General features: G+C 44.4%; 1 protein-coding gene and 1 long non-coding RNA gene across 2 annotated transcripts in view; one reads left to right on the forward strand and one right to left on the reverse strand.

Moving 5' to 3' along the window:
• Positions 1-18,748, reverse strand: part of TRPV3 (transient receptor potential cation channel subfamily V member 3) — a 29,932-nt gene that overhangs the window by 4,483 nt on the left and 6,701 nt on the right. Inside the window, exons 5-16 of the mRNA XM_007672526.3 lie at positions 17,665-17,841; positions 17,274-17,414; positions 14,622-14,902; positions 10,971-11,147; positions 10,304-10,462; positions 9,225-9,326; positions 7,722-7,795; positions 6,592-6,757; positions 6,237-6,303; positions 4,742-5,016; positions 4,463-4,575; positions 2,750-2,829 (exon numbers count right to left, since the gene is read on the reverse strand). Of these exons, the coding sequence (XP_007670716.1) occupies positions 2,750-2,829; positions 4,463-4,575; positions 4,742-5,016; positions 6,237-6,303; positions 6,592-6,757; positions 7,722-7,795; positions 9,225-9,326; positions 10,304-10,462; positions 10,971-11,147; positions 14,622-14,902; positions 17,274-17,414; positions 17,665-17,841 (1,812 nt within the window). The remainder of the gene's footprint in view (positions 1-2,749; positions 2,830-4,462; positions 4,576-4,741; positions 5,017-6,236; positions 6,304-6,591; positions 6,758-7,721; positions 7,796-9,224; positions 9,327-10,303; positions 10,463-10,970; positions 11,148-14,621; positions 14,903-17,273; positions 17,415-17,664; positions 17,842-18,748) is intronic.
• LOC120638926 lies at positions 4,042-5,046 on the forward strand. Its single transcript, XR_005660973.1, has 2 exons — positions 4,042-4,135; positions 4,802-5,046. It is a non-coding gene; the product is annotated as an uncharacterized LOC120638926 (long non-coding RNA).

Genomic DNA, 18,748 nt, shown 5'->3' on the forward strand with positions numbered 1-18,748 from the left:
GTGGGGCAGGTCTTTCACCAAACAAAAATACTAAGGATGATGCCTTGAGCCATAGGTGCCAACTTTTTGTGGGAAGTGCAGGGTTAAAAGGGAATTCTAGGTGAGGATGAGAACAAAATACAGAGAGCAAACTGGCTAGGAGGTCTCCATTTTAAGCCTCTTCTGCGTTGCCTAGAAACTCTCAGGTCTTACTAGAGACCTGGGGATGAGCGAGGCTGGTGGGCCATCTTAAAAAGTAACTGGGACAGTTGTTCCCAAGGAGTTGGCACCTCTGCCTCAAATTCAAAAGTTCTTTAGAGTCTCATCCCCATTTTATAGATGAGAAAACTGAGGTCCATAAAAGTTGCACAGCAGGCCAGTGCCTTAACTGGGACTAGAACCTGGGGCTCCTAACACCCAGACCTTTGTCCTTTCCCTAGACTAGGCTACTGTGCTACGTAGAGGAGAGCAAAGTAAGTGGAGGACGTCAGGAAAGGCGGTAGGCAGGCAGTGGAGCCAGAGAACCATACGTTCATTCAATCAGTGGTATTTATTGTGTGCTTATTGTGTGCAGAGCACTGTACTAAGTGCTTGGAAAGTACAATATAGCAATAAAGAGAAAGAAGTGGTTGATGTGAGAGGCAGGGAAGAGAAGGGAGAAAGAAAAATCAGCCTGGATGGAAGCTGAACTTTACATGAAAAAGGAAGAACCTGGAAGGAGTGGGGCATGGAGACAGCAGAGGGAGAGAGGGATAGAAACTGAGACAGAAGATTTGGGTGGGAGAAGCGGAACAAGGAGAATTAAAAAGATTGAGGGAAAGGAGCTGAGTGTGTCTGATTTCTGGCAAGCATGGATAGGACAGGGAGGAAGAAAAAAGCAATTGATTGAGAGGAAAATAAACCATATAACAGTCCCTGGGAAACAAAAATTAAGAAATAAAGCACTTTCTAGAACCTGAGAAAATCAAGGAGGGAGGGAAGGAGAAAGAAAAGAGCAAACCCAACCTCAGCTTTCTTCCATTCCTTACAAATTGGGTTGCAGCTAGTTATTTATGTGACTACCCACTGCTACTTTTATCATCTTATAAATTTTGATTATTTATTGGTAATTGTATTAATTATTCTAACATTCATTTTGTTGGTAGGGTAGCAATAAGTTTTAGTTGTTAATATCTCATAGAAGCAATTTTCTTCATCCCTGACCTCTTTTCACACTTCTTGATGTTTTTATACTGTCATAAACCCAGAATTGAGGGAGATAATTCTGTTTATTGTTGACATAAGGGATCAAAGCCTAGGACCTACTACCAAAACCACATCTTATATCTGTTTAAGACAAGGAGGCCATTTTTCACTTTTATAAATCTGTCACTGGGCTGATGTCTGGAAATTCCTTGCCTGCATGTACAAAAGAACTATTCTGATGAAATGTACAATAAAAACCAGTTTCTCAGGAGATACAGTGCAATAAACTGGAAAATCATTCCACTAAATCTGCTTGACTATCTTCAGCTGTGTGTGTATATTCCCTAAATTAAAGCCACAAACATTTCCTGGAATCCCTTCAGTTTTATTTTTGTTATGTTTGGTACAAGTCACGTCTCATTGTCAAATTACAGGATAAAGCCACACACTTGTAATCTCCCCTCTGCTTCCCATAATTCTTCCCTCCACCCAAGACCATATCTGGTTGGAACGAAGAATACTCAGAAGCTGGAGACAAAGTCAGTGTTCTTTTAGTGTGACTGCCAGGAAAGTGGGGGCGGGGAAAGGATTACCTTTAGTGACATTTATTAAGCACTTACTGTGGGCAGAGCACTGTACAAAGCAATAAGGTTTACCCTCCTTAATGGAGGCACATCTTTTCCCCATGGAAGAAACACATAAGAGCATTGTTGATGGTCTTTAGAAGTGATACCACAAATATGCCTTACACCACACCCCTTTGGGGACTGAATGGTATCTTAGTCTTCACTAGGCAAGGGAGGGTGGGCTGAAGGGAAGAGGGTAGTCATTGACTATAAGCTCCTCGAGGACAAGGAATTGTCTTTTGGTTTCATTTTAACTCTCCCTACTGCCTAGTACTATACCGTACACATTGAAAACTCCCAGTAAAAATTGTTAAAATTTAGTTCATACCTCCCTTAGCGTAAGAATACCCTCATGCTTCTTTAAAACTTTTCACCACTTCCTTCTGTCGTCCTTGGGCTAAATGTTCTCCTGAAATTTGCTTACCCAATACTTAGAGAGCCTTCAAAATGACCTGGTCATTGCAGTGCTTCCTAATGTTTTGTTTTGGAAGCATATCCAATAAATAACGAGCAGTTGGCAGATTCTCCAACAGGGAAGTATGTGTTGGGGGAATGGGGGCTGGGGAGGAAGGGTATGTCACTGACCATTCATGCTGTAAGCTCCTTGAAGACAGGAATCATGTCTTAGTCTATTGTACTCTCCCAGTGCTTGAAATAAGGCTCTTCACACAATAAGCACTCAAATACCATTGATAGGATACTGTTAATGTTTCTTTGACTATACCTGCATCAGGGAATCCAAGATGGCAGTGCCTGTGTATCGTTGGGGTGCTGTGGGACTTCTAGTAGGCCGTGACATCTACTGATGACATCTACCCTTCTACTTCTAATGTGGCCTGAACCCAAACCACTTAAGATAGATGATTATCATGTTGGCTTCAAGAGAGGCTACAGAAATTATTTTAGAAGTAAAAGATGAGACAGGTTGCCAATTAATCCAGTATTTTAACCAAAAGTACCTGAGTGCCTTCCAGGACCTGGGTCTTCACTGATAAATGAAACATGAGTTTTCCACTCTGTCCATTTCACTTCATTAATCCTGTTTGTGAGGGATGAATAGTGTTATTAGTGTTTGACTATCCTAAATTCAGAGTTATTCATTTCCTGACTACTTTTTGGTCATATTAGGGACCATATTATATTAGCGAAGGTAGGATTTTAGTAGCTTTCTTCCAAGAATCACAATATCGTCAATCAAAGGTAATTATTGAGCACTTACCTGTGAACAGAGCACTGTACTAATCACTAGATGATTGTTCATGATTGTTAAATCCCATTAGTGACTCTGTGGAGCCATCAGCATATCATTTGACTGACCTTGAGATTTGCCATGAGACAGTAAGCTTCTGGAGGGCAGGGACTATGTCTTATCTACATTGCTCTATTCCAAGTGCCTAGTACAGTGCTTTGCATAGAAGGGGTTTAATAAACACTACTGAATGAAACAGCACAAGATGTCCTTGGCCCCAAAGACAGTTCTATAATCTCCTGCAAAAGGGATAATAATAATAATTATGGTATTTGTTAAGTGCTTACTACATGCCAAGCACTGTTTTAAGTACTGGGGTACATGCAAGGTAGTCAGGTTGGGCACGGTCCCTGTCTCACATGGGGCTCACAGTCTCAATCCCTGTTTTACAGATGAGGTAACTGAGGCACAGAGAAGATAAGTGACTTGCCCAAGGTCACAGAGCAGACAAGTAGTGGAGTCGGAATTAGAACCCACGTCGTATGGCTCCCAAGCCTGTGCTCTTGCCACTAGGCCATGCTGCTTCCAGATTGGCATGAGCCCACCTTTACATGGTGAGACTGATGTGGAATGGAGAGAGAATTGTTAACCACTGCAATCATGGACACGTCAGCTCTGCATGTGGTAAGAACAGGCCTCAGAAATACATTACAAATGAGAGGCACTGTGTGAGCGGTGAGGCTGGCCAAGCTTAAACTGAAAAAGAAGCAGCAGCATTGCCTAGCAGGTGGAGCATGGGCCCAGAAGTCAGAAGGACCTGGGTTGTAATCCCAGCTCTGCCATTTGCCTGCAGTGTGGTCTTAGGCAAGTCACTTTACCTCGCTGGGCCTCATTTGTAAAATGGGGATTAAGACTGTGAGCCCCATGTGGGGCAAGGATTACATTAAACCTGATTAGCGTGTATCTAACTTAGTATTTAGAACACTGCTTGACACATAGTAGGAGTTTAACAGATTATACTTATTATTTTTATTAATAATAATGTCTTTTATTTTGAAGTTATTTGCTACATAAGACCTGCACTTCTACCTTAAATGAAGGCAATGATCAACTTGCAAGTTTCTGGGGCTGGACTCGGCGATGCAACAAACACCAGGTTTGTCACTTTTGTGCAAGATGTCACAGATATTGGGATTGTCCAGGGAAATATGTAGAGCTGGCTCAATGAAGATGAACCCAAAGAAAAAATTATTATAACTTTAAGAATGGAAAAGAACAAAAAGACTGTAAACAGGAAAACTGCCTACTTTGAGGGGGTACAATTTAAAAACCAAGCTGAAATTCTGAGAGAAATGCACCAGCTTCAATTTTACAGGACTAGTGGAAATGAGTTATTGCTTCAGCAATTCTGATTCCCAGACCCTTTAGAGAGTGTATTCATCCCCAGAGGCTTAACTGGAAGGGGGCTTTGTTCCGCCTTTACCTTAAACACAGTCTGAAATCATTGTCAGCTACTTTGCACAGTTCTCCCAACCGGAATTTACTTCTCAGCCACTCTGGTAGCAGTTTCTCAAACTCCAAAATGGTTCTGGCTCTCTAGGAACAACAAACAACAGGGCTGCCCTTGAACCAAAGCTTCTTGCAACAGAAATAATAATAATGTTGGTATTTGTTAAGCGCTTACTATGTGCCGAGCACTGTTCTGATCTCCATGGCACAGAAATCATGGGTCAGGATCAACCTTCCACACCAAGCCACTCACCTGGAGCCTCCAGATACGCTCACTCTCTTTTGAGATGTTTTCCACTGTCTCTCCCATCAGGGCAATTAACATGTTCAGGAGGAGGACAAAAGTTAGGATCACATAAGTGATAAGCAGGAAGAGGAACAGAATGGGATATTTGGAATTCTGCTGAATGTCGAGGTCTCCCAAGCCTATGGTGAGTTTGAAAAGCTCCAACACAGCGTCGCTGAAACTGCCATAGGAGCTGCATTCGCTGTCATTTTGGGGGCATTTTTCTATCAGTGAGGCGAGGGCTGGACCGAGAAAAGATCAAAGAAACTGTGCTTTAGTGGTCTGTTTTCCTATTTGGTGCATATTCTCCAACTAGTTGAACCCAGTGAACCTCATAAAATTTGGGGCTCGTGAAACAAGCTGGCAAAATGGGAACTTTATGCTCCATTTCACGATAACTGGGGTAACTGAAGAGCGGTTTATGAGGGAAAATAAAAGTTGTGCCTGGTTTATGTTGGTTCACAGAGCTCCAAAACTAAAACCACATGGATGTGGTTCCTTCTGCCTGCTACCCAAGGAGATGGTCTTACAAAGGTTGTTTAAATTCTGGTCATGGTGATTATTTGAGCTGGAGGCCCCTCAACAAGCTTTGGCACCCACAAAATACCCAAGGCTTGGCTTGTAAGGGGAGAGGGCATTGTAAACATATACCTCTCCTATTGCGGGATGAGTTTTGCCTAGTTGGCATGCACAAGGGAGGTGGGAATGACAGACTTCACCACGCTCTTGGCTTCTCAGTCACTGATGAGGTCAGCAAACCCTAAATGGGGCAGCCCCCAGAGCTCTGCTCAAAGAGCTTGCCAGGGGTGACTCCCTTTTGCAGGACAGAATAAGGGTCAGAGAGAATCAGGTGGGGACAGTACACTGGCAGCGGTTGTTGGTTTTTTTTGCCTCTCTCCTCTCCCAGCCCCCAGATCCATGTGAATAGGAAATCTGCTTCTCTTCCTTCTCCCCTACTGGGGAGGGAGGGAAGAGGAGAGGGAAGAGAATCTAAACTGTAAACTCACTGAGGGCAGGGAATGTGTCTGCTATATTGCACTAAGCACTCTTCCACATGCTTAGTACAGTGCTCTGCACACAATAAGCCCACAATAAATACAACTGAATGAAGACAATGCCTCTTTGCCACCTTGCACAAGGGTTTGGACATGGCTTGAAAATGATGAGACAGAGGGGTCCTTCAGCTGGCCACTAACCAGCTGGGATTGTGGCTACCAGCTGATTCTTCCCATGGCCATGGAAGGGGAGGAGGAGGCTGATCTTGCCTTGTTCCCTGTTGCAAAGGAGCCAGCTGAACTGTATGTGTACACGAGTCAACAATAATCAATGGGCAGGGAGGATCACAGGACAATCAGAAGTCATCCAATCCATTTCCCACCTCTAAGAAGTACAGTTCCTAAATTACCCCTGGGTGATGGGTGTCTAGCCTATTCTGAATGAGAGTAAATCAAATCATATTTACCTACTCCAAATCCAAGCAAGAAAACTATATATACAAATAGAAATTTCAGCACATCATGTAAAATGACCTGAAATAGAACAAAAATGGTTATAGGTAAAAGATTGGAAAATTGTAACACTCTCAATTTCAATCTAGCTATGTTACCAATCCAGTTACTTTGTTACAGTGTGTTTAAGGGCTTCCAATATCGGATCTGATCCAAATAAGGGACCCTATTGATTTAAAATGCACATAAACTCAATAGGTCAGAAACTTAAAATGAATCCACTGCATGGAGGAAATGTTCAATAAAACCTCTGTAGTAAAGTGGAATAAACCCGGTTTTCTGAGTGTAAAAATAAAACACTGCACTTACCTTTTGAATCATGACGCTGTACATCCCCATAGACTGAAATCCTCTCGTGTAGTACAACATGTTAGCCCATCCTAGTGCCATTGCCAATACGAGGCATGCTAGGTATTCTTTGTAGGCAAACAAGTACAAGAAGACAGACAAGATCACAAGCACAGCTTGTATAAAACTGTTCAAAAAACATAGATACAATAAGTGTCTTAGCTACTCTCTATAGATAAAATCTAAAGACCAAAATCATGACCAAAAACATAATCATTCTCTGATTCCTCTCTTAGTATTTCACCTTTCAGTACTATTTTTAAGGCCAGGGGAAGGTCATAACAATTTGAATATATACACTGGGTTGGGAATATGCAGAGCTGGGATTACCAGAGAAAATGGCTGGAGCATTAATTACCACCTTACAGGGGGAATATGGGTCAACCAATACATGGCCATTAATGACACTATGACCAATGGAATGAAAGTATTGCCACTCCCAGTCTTCCCTCCGCACACCAGCCAGCAACAAGAAAATTAGCCCCCAGAAGCAAGACACCATCACCCCCAAGATTCTCTCATGTCTGTGGTGTCTCTGGCCTCTGACCTCAGTTTCTCTGCCTTATTAGGAAAGCAACTCAAGCAGAATGCACGGATGGTTGCTGGGCAACAAGGTGGGATGCCTGGATGTACAGGTCTGTAGGCTACAACACCAAGTGAAGCTAGATGGCCAGGCAAGGGGGCTGCTGGGTAGTGTTGGGGCAGGGAATACGGAGGCTTTTCCATTCCTTCCCCCACCTCTTTTCCTTCTGTGCACTTTGTAAGGCTTATCTTTTAAGAACTTCATAGGTTCAGTGGAAGCCAAGTATTAGTAAGAGAAGAATTGGTAAGAAAAATGCATTTCTTTAAACAGAGATGAAAGCAACTGCCTACAGTTTCAAATATGAAATAGTGCAATTTCCTCCAAAAGCTTAACAGACTTAATGTCATCCAGTCCCCTGCCTTCCAACAGCCACCTACTGCTATCTCCTACAATCTTCAAGCTGAACTGTCACAGATGGTGTTGGAGGACAGTGATACTGAGGATACAGCTAGTTTAATTCCCCTAATTTAGTCACCGGGATGCAAGAATCAGGTGTCTGCAAACTTACAAGGCAAAGTGGAACCAGGCGTCTGAGAGAATGGACTGTAGGTCTGAGGGCCTCAGTAGAAAGATTGCTATGCCCTAAATATGGGTGAAACAGGGAAACCAAATTAAAGAGCAGATTCACCTGTACTCAAAGAAAATCCCTGTGCATCATATACAAGTTGCTGGTGTTTGGGCGCTTTGAGTTCAAAAGCAACAAGATTCCTTTAAAATCATAGAACCCTGGAGATAAAGGTGGTCACCCTGCCCCTCCCCACAACCCCCACCACACACATACAAGCAATATCATCCTGCCAAGTTAAGGGAGGGGAAAGTAGGAGGGAAGGTGAAAGTGGAGAGAGAAGAAAGGGGTGGTGGTAAAAGTGACCCAGTGGAAGTAGCACATGACTGGCAGTCAGGCAACCTCAATTCTAACCCTGACTCTGCTGCTTGTCTGCTGGGTGACCTTGGGCACTCAACTTTTCTGTGCCTAAGTCAACTCATTTACAAAATGGGGATTAAAATTTACACCTGTTCTCCTGCCCCTTTAGACTGTGAGCTCTGTGTGGAACAGGAATTCAGTCTAATCTGATAATCCTGAATCAACCTCAGTGATTAGCACAGTGCTTGGGACACAGTAAGCACTTAACAAATGCCATGGTCTTAGTTATTATTAGCTTTGGCCCTGTCTTGAACACTGACAATGGATTTAACCTTAATCTTTCAAAAGTTTTTTTAAACAAATACAAAATTGGTGGAAGTGGTCCGGGGAGGTCATGTGGCATAAGTATTCCCTACATTTCTCACCAAAGTGGCCTGTGGAAATCTGTAGCAGCTATTGAGAGTCTCCTGGGTGCACAGTACTGTACAAGGTTCGTGGAAGAGTATAAATGGAAATAAAAAAACAGGCTCCCTACCCTCAAGAATCTTACAATTTTTAAAAAATGGGAAGGCCCACTTTCATCCTGGACTGGCACTTGCTGTGTGCAGAGCACTGTACTAAGCAACTGGAAAAGTACAAGAGAATTGGTAGATAAGTTCCCTGCCTACAGCAAGCTTCAGTCTAGCTTCATGTCGTGTTTGACCAGTTTTCTAATGCTGCTTTTGTGACAGCCTGGGCCAAGAACAGCATAAATGCTGTCTGTGCCAGAGTATTCCTGGGCAGTGGCAGGACCACATTCTAGTCCTACCCAACCTTTCCTTTGGCATGAAACACAGCACCTATTGCCAGGGTTGGGGCCATTTTTAAGCGCTTTCCAAAGAGGAACTGCGGGTTTGGAATCAATCAATCTGGGCAAATATTTCAACATCCTCTTCCCCCTGCTCTTAGCCGACAGCCAGGGCTCTACATTTACTGCCCTGGCAGGGCATTGGCCAAAGGAATTCTGAATTTTTCACAAGAGAGATGTAGGTACCACTCCAATCTTGCCCAAGGGTTGGTAGATGTTGAGTTTTTTGGGATCTCTGTGGATGGGATCGTAACAAACTGAGGGTGAGAGAAATCAGGGTCTGCCTGGTTTGGACTTACCTCTTTCACAGTGATGCACGTGGCCCAGATCATGACAAACATTCTCCCCAGCAACTGCAGCCACCCCATTTTGTGGGTCAGAGCTAATGGGTGAGGGAGTGCCTGGAGTAGGGGGAAGAGAAGCAAGAGGAGATTTCTTTCCTAATTGAAGAGCTCACAGTGGAAAGGGAAATAGTGTTTGCTTGTGTTTTGTTAAAACCTGGCAGGAGGGAAGCCTTAGGCGAAACTGTCTGAATGTCCCACACTAGGGGTTGGAAAACTAAACACTTCCTTAAACCACCTGGCCCTGGAATCCAGAAACAAAATCCATCTTTAAAACACAGTTATCCTTTTCCAGCTTAAAGCCTCCCCCAACAACAATACCAGTATATTATACATACTCCAGCATATTACATATTTTCAGCTAGACAATCCACAGACACCCCACTTTTTCACCTTCACTTACTTTTCATTTCCATCTAAAATAGGTACTTCATGTCCATGAAATACCATTTACAGAAATACCATTTAATGCTGGACAAGGAGATGTGTAATGTCACACAGGTCACTCTAGGTCTGCAACATAACTTAAGGATGTCACACCTGCCATTTTGTGGAAGTATGTTTTTCTCTTGGGGAGGCAATGGGGAGAGAATCACCGGCCCCTCGCAACTTGCTCCAAAGTTGCTAAAATCCCCTTCTATGTCTTCCAAACCAAGAACTTTAGTGGCAGCGGCCATGGCAGAGGGAGGCTGAGCCCTTAAAGTATGAAGTTATCCAGACCAGAGAGAAAGATGAACAAGGTAAAAACTGGACAATGGCCAAATTATTTGTAGGATGCATTCTGGGAACTTGAGAAGTCTTGTCCCTTCCACTTGACCCTAAACCTAAAGACTCCCTATTTTGGCAGGTTCACTACCCTTTTTAAGATTCCTGGGGCTATGTTTAGCTGAGAACTACAGCCACAGAAGAGAGGAGAGAAAAGGGGGTGTGGGGGCATTCTCGGAATGCTCCCCACCCCCCCCATGGCTTGCAGAGTTCCCTCAGAGCACTGAAACTTGAAATCATCAAGTTGGCAATTGGGCCCAGATAGCACATACCTCCTCTTCCCTGGGCCGGTAGTAAGAGACAAGGGTTAATGTGATGTTGTAAAAGAAATATAAGCAAAATGACATAAAGAACATGTATTTTGCAAACTTCTTCCATTTCATGCGCAGCAAGGTGTGCAGAGGTTCCAACGTCAACATCTCATGGCGGTTCTATGATGAAACCAGAGAGCCAAATCTTTGATTTGAGTCAAAACTGAAAGGGAAGGGGAGGAGGAAGGATGGAAATGAGATTGCCCATTTTAGAAATGCCATGTCAAAGACTCCTCTCTGCAGCTTTGACTTGCACTTGTTCTTCAAGGTTGGGTTTTAATCGACTGCATGAATCAAGCAGGGTTCTAAGGAAATCAATGAGATTAGAGTCTCTGGACCCTGACCAGAGTTGTGCAAATGCAGCCCTGCTGAGCTCACTGACCAGGAGACTATTGGCAAGCATACTAATGGTCATGACAGAAGCCTACCAGACTAGGAATGACCAGAGGCTGGGCTGGATCTCTTGGGGATTTTCTGGACGGAAGAACTCCACCACCACCCCAAGGCCTGCCCACACAGTCTTTCCCCCCACAACCCCATTGGTCTCAGATGGAAAAGGGGTAGAAGGGGGACAATCCTCAGTATTTTGGCCGCTAGCATTTGAAAAGTATCATGCTTGGCAACTTACGTCAATATTTGTATTGTAAACAATAATTTCCAGCACCGAGTTATCCGTTGTCGTATCTACTTTGGTCAGGTCATAGAGAGAAGATGAAACTGGGCCATAAGCCCAATCTGTGAATTTTCTGGAGAGACTCCTCTTGGGTTTTTCTTTTATCTCTCGGCTGAGAATGTACTTCAGGATCTGAAAACACCCAAGGAATCCAGTGTCAGAGGTCAAAGGTTCTTTTCCAGTCCAGTACGCTCTCCAAGGAAGCCACCAGGATCTGGAACTCTTGGCACCACCTCACCCATCTGGGGTGGCAGAGAGAGCTCCTGTTCCTGTCCCCAGCCCCCATCTCCCCGTGCTCCCCCAACTCGCTGCAGGGGGGGAAGTGGGGAGCCAGCAATCTCTTGGCCCCTCATGACAGAACTGCCTGGCTCCTTGTGGATCAGGTTCAACACTGACAATTTTTTAATTGATATTTGTTAAGTGCTTACTATGTGTAAAGCACTGTTCTGAGCATTGGGATAGATACAAGTTAATCAGATAGGACACAGTCCATGTCCCCCATGGGGCTCACAGTCTTAATCCCCATTTTACAGATGAGTTAACTGAGGAACAGCGAAGTATAGAAGATGCGTAGCCTAGTTCATTCAATCGTATTTATTGAGCACTTACTGTGTGCAAAGCACTGTACTAAGCGCTAGGGAGAGTACAATATAATAATGAACAGACTCATTCCCTGCCCACAGCAAGCCTAGTAGATAAAGCACGGGAGGACCTGGGTTCTAATCCTGGCTCCAGCACTTGTCTGCTGTATGACCTTGGGCAAGTCCCTTAACTTCTCTGTGCCTCAGTTACCCCATCTGTAAAATTGGGATTAAGACTATGAGCCCCATGTGGGACATGGACTTTGTCCAACCTGGCTACTCTTTATGTACTCCAGCACTTAGAACAGTGCCTGGCATATAATAAGCACTTTACAAATACCATTAAAAAAAGTCATAGATCAGGCAAATGGCAGAGCTGGGATTAGAATCCAGGTTCTCTAGCTCCAGGACTCTGCATTATCTACTAAGCCATGCAGCTTCCCATAAAAAAATGAATGGGGGAAGGAAAGCAACAGGGCCCTGTCTCTTCCCAGGGCTCCATCTAGCTCCCTTGGGAAGCTCAGAGCCCTTCCAGGGCTGTTCTTCTGCCTCATTTGAAGTTGCCTTTGCCTGCTTACTAAATTGTTCCTCTCCTCCCTGACCAAACCCCGCACGCACAGCCAAACCTTCCCTCCCTATTCTGCTTCATTGTTTTGTCGTCCAGAAATAATTATGACCTGAAAGTGAATTGTTTAATCATTGTAGGAACAGCCCCCTGAGCTATTGGGTGGAAGGCACCATAAAAATCCAATAAATAAATAATAGTAAATGAAGTAATATACTTGACAACTTTTCTCAGTTCGATTTATTTCACGCCTACCAGGCCTCTTGGCATTAGGAAGCAATTGCTGAAAGTGAATGCTTTCTGAGTTCTATTTAAAGAAATGATTCCGATTTTCCTCCAAGACTTTGAACTTTTTTTTTAAACCAACCAAAGGAAACTGCCTGTGTAATTTGGTTTGGGTTTTAGGACTTTTACCCAAGATGCCCCTTTAAGCAGTGATGTCCAGTGCCCCTACAGTGCTGCTGGCAGAGACTAAGCCTTTCTAGTCCCTGAGGATGAAAAGAGCCCTTGTGTGGCTTTGGAACTGAATGTACCAAGAGCACAGAAGCGGGCTTGATTAATGCAACGTTTCCATCTTTGCTGTGAGACGCACAGAAGGGCACTGCCAGGAAGGGGAAATGCAGTAAACATGGGATGCTGGCTTCTCAGGGACCACTCCTCCAGGTCCAGATCTCCTCCTGGAACTTTCCTACTTGGTGTATAGAGTTAAGACTCGATTGAGACCCTGTGTTACCCAGTCCGACAGAACCTGGGCTCCCTGCAGCCAGGATTTAGGGGAAGCAGGAGGAGGGCTGACCTCAGGAGCCTCCAGTTTGGGGAAGAAAACCTGGATTCCAACGGGCCTCTGAGACTGGGCAGTCAGGGCAGCATTTTTTTGGAACAAATACAAAATTGGTGCTTCCCAGATTGCCCTGGTATGGCTGGGGAAGGGACTTGCTCAAGACAGTCTCTAGACTGTAAACTCATTGTGGGCAAGAAATGTGTCTGTTTATTGTTATATTGTGCTCTCCCAAGTGTTTAGTACATTGCTTGGCACACAGTAAGTGTTCAATAAATATGATTGATTGAATGAATGAATGACAAGGAAGCAGAGGGTGCCAGGGGACTCCTCCACAGGGAAAGGGGCTCCACATTTTCTCTGGGCTGGAGAAGTAGGAGAGGAAGGTGAAAGTGAGGATGAGGAAAATATAGACAATTTGCAGGGTAACCTCTTCCTCCTCAAAAGTTCTTCCTGTAGGCAGGATTGCTGCTTCAGTCTCAAGTGACCAGATGTTTTGAAATGGGTGAAAAGGTTGTGATTTTCAGGGTTCTGGCCTGCCCCCTGATTTCCCACAGTGGGGTCCTCTAATGATCTTATTTGGGGCTAGGGTGTGAGAGTAAATTTCACAGTTGTGGTAATACAGGCAGCTAACTCTCAAAGAAGAGTCTGGGAATTAATCTCAAAGCCCCAAGAATCCAACTACAAGAGGTGGGCTTAAATTGCAAAAAGAGAGCGTCCAGCAGTGATGATAGCAAGCTACTCAGCCAGGACATGGAGATCTTTGAAAGAGAAATAGACATCCAGTAATAATAATAATAATGATAATGATGTTGGCATTTATTAAGCACTTACTTATGTGCAAAGCACTGTTCTAAGCGCTGGGGAGGATATAAGGTGATCAAGTTGTCCCATGTGGGGCTCCCAGTCTTAATGCCCATTTTACAGATGAGGGAACTGAGGCACAGAGAAGTGAAGTGACTTGCCCAAAGTCACACAGCTGACAAGTAGTCCTGGTGTGGTCATTTGCCTGAAGAGGGAAGAACCAGCTAACTTGTCAAGGGCCTTTCTAGTCTTGGTGTGAGAAGAGGTCTTATAGATGTGCACTCAGGGCCTGAGACCCAGATTCTTTCTGGTGTGACTACAGCCCTAGATGTCCAGGATGCCTTTTTCTTACCATCCTCCTCCTCTCCTTTGTCCTACCAACCTCTTCTAGGTTGAAGGGTCAACTGAATAACTCATTTGAGAACTATGCAACACAGTCCAATTGATTTCTCAGCAGCTACCTCCTACCTCTCTTGGAGGCCCAGAGTCAGTTTCCCAGAAATCAGCAAATGTGGGCAGCTGTCATGAGGAGAGACCAGGAGATCCACCTCTGCCTCTTCCACAGGCCTTAGTAGTGGGCCCCACGGCCATGCTTTTTAAAAAATTTTGTTTTAAATGGTACTTATTGAGCCCTTAGTTTGTGTCAGGCACTTTACTAAGCACTGGGGTAGAATACAAGTTAGGCTGGACATAGTCCCATCTCCCACATGGGCCTTACAGTATAAGCTGGAAGATTTAATCCCCCTTTTACAGATGAGTTAAATGAGGCATAGAGAAGTTACGTGTCACACAGCAGAAATGTCAGCATTAGAACCCAGGTCTTTGGCTCCCAGGCCCATGGCTCTCTTTCCTAGGCTCTACTGCTTCTCTTGCCTTACCTCCGACTTTCCCATTTTGGCAGCCAACTGCAGTGGGGTGAGGCCATCATTGTTCTGCATGGTTTCCAAAGCCATGTTCTTACTCCTCAGTAAGATCCTGTCATACATTTGTTTGACAAAGTCGTTTTGGGTTTTAAAATCTTCGGCCACGGTGACCAGAGCGTGAAGGATTGTGTTCCCACGGGAATCTTGGGAGGCAATGTCGGTTTTGTTATTGTCCATCAGCATCTGTACTATTTCAGGCTGGTTGGTACATGCCGCCAGGGCCAGGGGAGTTTCACCTAAATGTAAAAACCACATTGGACAGCTTTCACACACACTCATCTGAGGAACGGAAGCATCCTGCAGTGGAATGGTAATTTTTGCTCACTTATGCCACTGCCGGGTGATGGAATCCAGCCTCCTCCTTTTGCAGGGACCCCAAGGAAATCACTTGAGGAATAGTTATTGTAGTTATTATTTCCTAACTCTGTTTCATTTACAATTTAATTTTTACAAGCAATTGTCTGTGAAACGACTTTGGAATTTGGTCATTTAACTACTGCTGCTTTCTCTTTAATGTACTTTAGGCTCATAATAGGAACTGTGCCCGTAATGTTTCCAAATGTTAGATAGGGAGAATTATTCTATCATTTATTTTCAGGATACTACTAGCACACATAAAGGCACATGCACACACAGACACTCTCAGGGGTTTTTATGAACCATGTAGAACTAAGAAGTCTGCAGGCAGGCACACATACAAAGGCATACCCCTGGACACCATCACATACCCCACACATGCACACATGTCCACACAGTCCCTCTGAATGTGTTCAGGCCATCTGCCAGTCTTCCTTCCCTCCCTCCTGGTCTCCCAGAAATGAACTTCGATGCAGGCCTGAGAAAACCTCCCAAGAAAACCTCTCACTCACCCGCCAAATCTGTGAACAAGGAGTCAGCCTATCAAACACTGGTCTGGTAATATGTCTTTGGAGAGTTGGAGCCTATTCTATGTTACATCTACATTAACTATTTCCAAATATATTACCCACCTTAATCCCAACTCACCTAGGGAATGCCAATTAAAGAGAAGCAGAATGGAAAAGGACAAAACATATAAACTATAAATGAGATTGTTTTCATTTGAATAAATCTCAATAGATTTATTGAAACCTGCAGGCCTCTTGCACACGGAGCTACTCTGCCTTAATAGGGCTGTCTTCTACATTTAACCATATATGCCTTTGGTGACTGGAATTTACAGGGACTTTAATATCCAAATCATGTACACTTGAGCAGTACCACAGAGAAGTGGATTGGCTTCCCCTATTTTAAAATTTTTATGGTTTGGAAGATGTTTGCTTTGCTACCTACCATGCTGGTTGTGTTTGCACTGGCCATTTCACATACAACATACAGAGCAGTTGTTTTCTGCCCCTCACCCCATATTCCCGCTGCTCTTCTAACTCTGAATTACCAAAACTTTATTCATCCCGTGTCCCCAGCCTTTATCCATCACATTCTTTTGATTGGCAGGGATGCGGGCCAACAATGAACAGAGTGAGTGACTGCCTGCTAAAGCAGGGGTGGGTGGGATTTCCTGCATTTTGCTCCCTACGGCTTAGAAATGAAATATTTCTTAAACCAGTTGCATTTTTATGTCAAATCTGAACTAGTTAACTTCCCAGGGATCTGTCTTAACTGTCTGGAGTCTTTCCTGCTCTCTATAAAATCCAACTGTCTTGGTCATGATAAAGTTGATAAAGAAGAGTGTGAGGACAAGCGAAAAGCCAGCACAGCCATTGTGCTCTTTGCTTATTCTCCAGAAGATCAGGCTAGAGATCAGGCGCTGCTCTGGCCGTCAGTATTCCATCTGGAGAGACTTGCTCACCCATGCCCTGAGGACAGCTGGGCCGTTGGGGCTGAACCAGGACTAGTCCAACATGGAGCCGGTGGGCCAGTACTGGGACGACCAATTCCCCCTGTGGGATTTGGATCACTGTTCAGTGAGACTAGAGGGTTCCGTTTGGGCTGGGACCTCTAGACACCCTGGGCCTATTGAATGGAAACCCGAAGGAGGTTGCAGCTGGCAGGAGCCAACCTTCTCAAGAAAATCTCAGGCCAGACTGGCTACAGCCAAACCCTGCCATGCCATAACTGACTGCTCTCTGACATGCAGGCTGTTTTAGAGGGGACTGGCAAGAAGAAATAGTCACCCACAGTGACACATACCCACACAGAGAGAGGCGCACAGAGACAGAGATGGACAGAAAAAGAGAGAGAAAAATCACTTTGGGATGTAAGGAAAGAGACTGGGAGGAAGGAAAGGAGTAAAGGAGAAGGGGAAGAAGGAAAGAGCAGAAAAAGGTGTTAAGTGGGAAAAGTAGAGAGAGCACTACACATCCCTCTCCTAAGCATTCCCTCAGGATCTCATCCTCCAGAACCCTACCCTCTGGAGCACCCCCTCCCAATACCCACCTCCAAGACGCCATAGCAAGAATCCCTCTGAGGAAGCAGCTTCCCTTCCTCCCACAATCCAGGTCTTTCCCTTTTATCCCCTTGTTGGGTTTGGCCAGATTTCATTTCGTGACTTGATAAACACTTCCTCAACCTGGTTTGAGCTGGGAATTTGGTCATTTGGTGGAACATAGAGAATGGGGTGGCACCTACCGAAGTAAAAGCCTTCATGCTTATACTTGGGGTTAAAGAACAAGCCCTTTGCTTGTACATTGACGTCTGCTCCTTTCTCAATGAGGGTCTCGGTGATCTCACACTGTCTCCGCTCAATGGCGATGTTGAGTGCTGTCTGTCCTGAAGCAACACAGATAAACACAAGAATCATGTTTCTTGGTGACGTAAAAATTTCTGGATGGAATCAGCCTAACACATGAAAATATGATTTGGTTTTCTTTTGACGTGGAGTACTCCATTTATTTTCTGGGGTCTCTCACCAGAGCTCATTGAAACATGTTACAATTGCATTTGAATGGAGAAAAAAAATTTGCTTAACCTTGAAGGAGAAACTGCAAAGGGGTTCAAACAGGGAGACGGGCGCAAATACCTTTGTAAGCTTCTTCTGTGTACTCTGCATTAATAAACCTTTCTAAAATGCCATTTTCTTCTGCAAAAGAGAGTAGGTGTCTCACTATTTCTTTTGTATTCGGGTTGATGTTCAACAAGGCTTTCATCAGACAAGTCTTCCCAGTGTCGGAGGCAGTGAATTTATGCATCAAATAATCTGCAAGCGTGAATTTTGAGATGAAATTACGGGGAGTAGTAAAATTGGAATCAGCCATGCAAATCAGTCAGTGGCATTTATTGAGTGCTTACCATGTGTGGAGCACCATACTAAGAGCTTGGGAGAGTACAACAGAATCCCTGCCCTCAACGTGTTCACAGTCTGGAGGGGGAGAATCAGTTCCTATATGTAGATTGACCCGTCTCCACCTCTGGGGGAAGGGTGGGGAGGGATGTCCAACAAGCCCTGGGCAGTGGAGGTCCCCAGCTAGGATTAAACAGGGAGGGAAATCAATGGATGCTATTTGAGTGCAGGGAAGGCAGACAGGCAGGGAGCATGAAGGTTTCAGGGAGGCAGCTGGTATAGCTAAAGGTCTGCTTAATAGCCCTGCCTTCCTCCATGGCACATGCTGCTGTGGAGGGTAGGGAAAGGGGCTGCCGGGTGAGAGAGAGAAAAGGTAAGGAACCTGGAACAGTAAATCCAAATTTCTGCTCTAAGTCACACCTTTGAAAGAACAAATCAAGGTCCACAGAATGTAAATAAATGTGAGTGTGTATACATATATATGCACACATATATTTACATAACTGCAGCTCTCCTTTCATTCTTACCCTCCTAAAATCCCACCTCCTCTAACACGACATCCCCAATTAATTCCCCCAAACCCTAAACCCAAATCCCATCAACCAACTATAGTATTTGTAACTTTGTTCACACCCATACTTGTTTGTCAACCCTATTAGAATGTAAGCTCCTTAGGGTCAGGGAACTTGTCTCTTCTTCATTCTATACTTCCCAAGAACCTAGTAAAGTACCTTGCATCATGCGAGAGCTCAAAAAGTGTTACTAATACTATTACTACATAGTTACCCTATTGTGGCATCTAACCTGGATCAGCCTTTTTCCA

This window comes from Ornithorhynchus anatinus, chromosome 17, assembly GCF_004115215.2.
Source record: "Ornithorhynchus anatinus isolate Pmale09 chromosome 17, mOrnAna1.pri.v4, whole genome shotgun sequence".
In the NCBI taxonomy this organism is placed as follows: Eukaryota; Metazoa; Chordata; class Mammalia; order Monotremata; family Ornithorhynchidae; genus Ornithorhynchus; species Ornithorhynchus anatinus.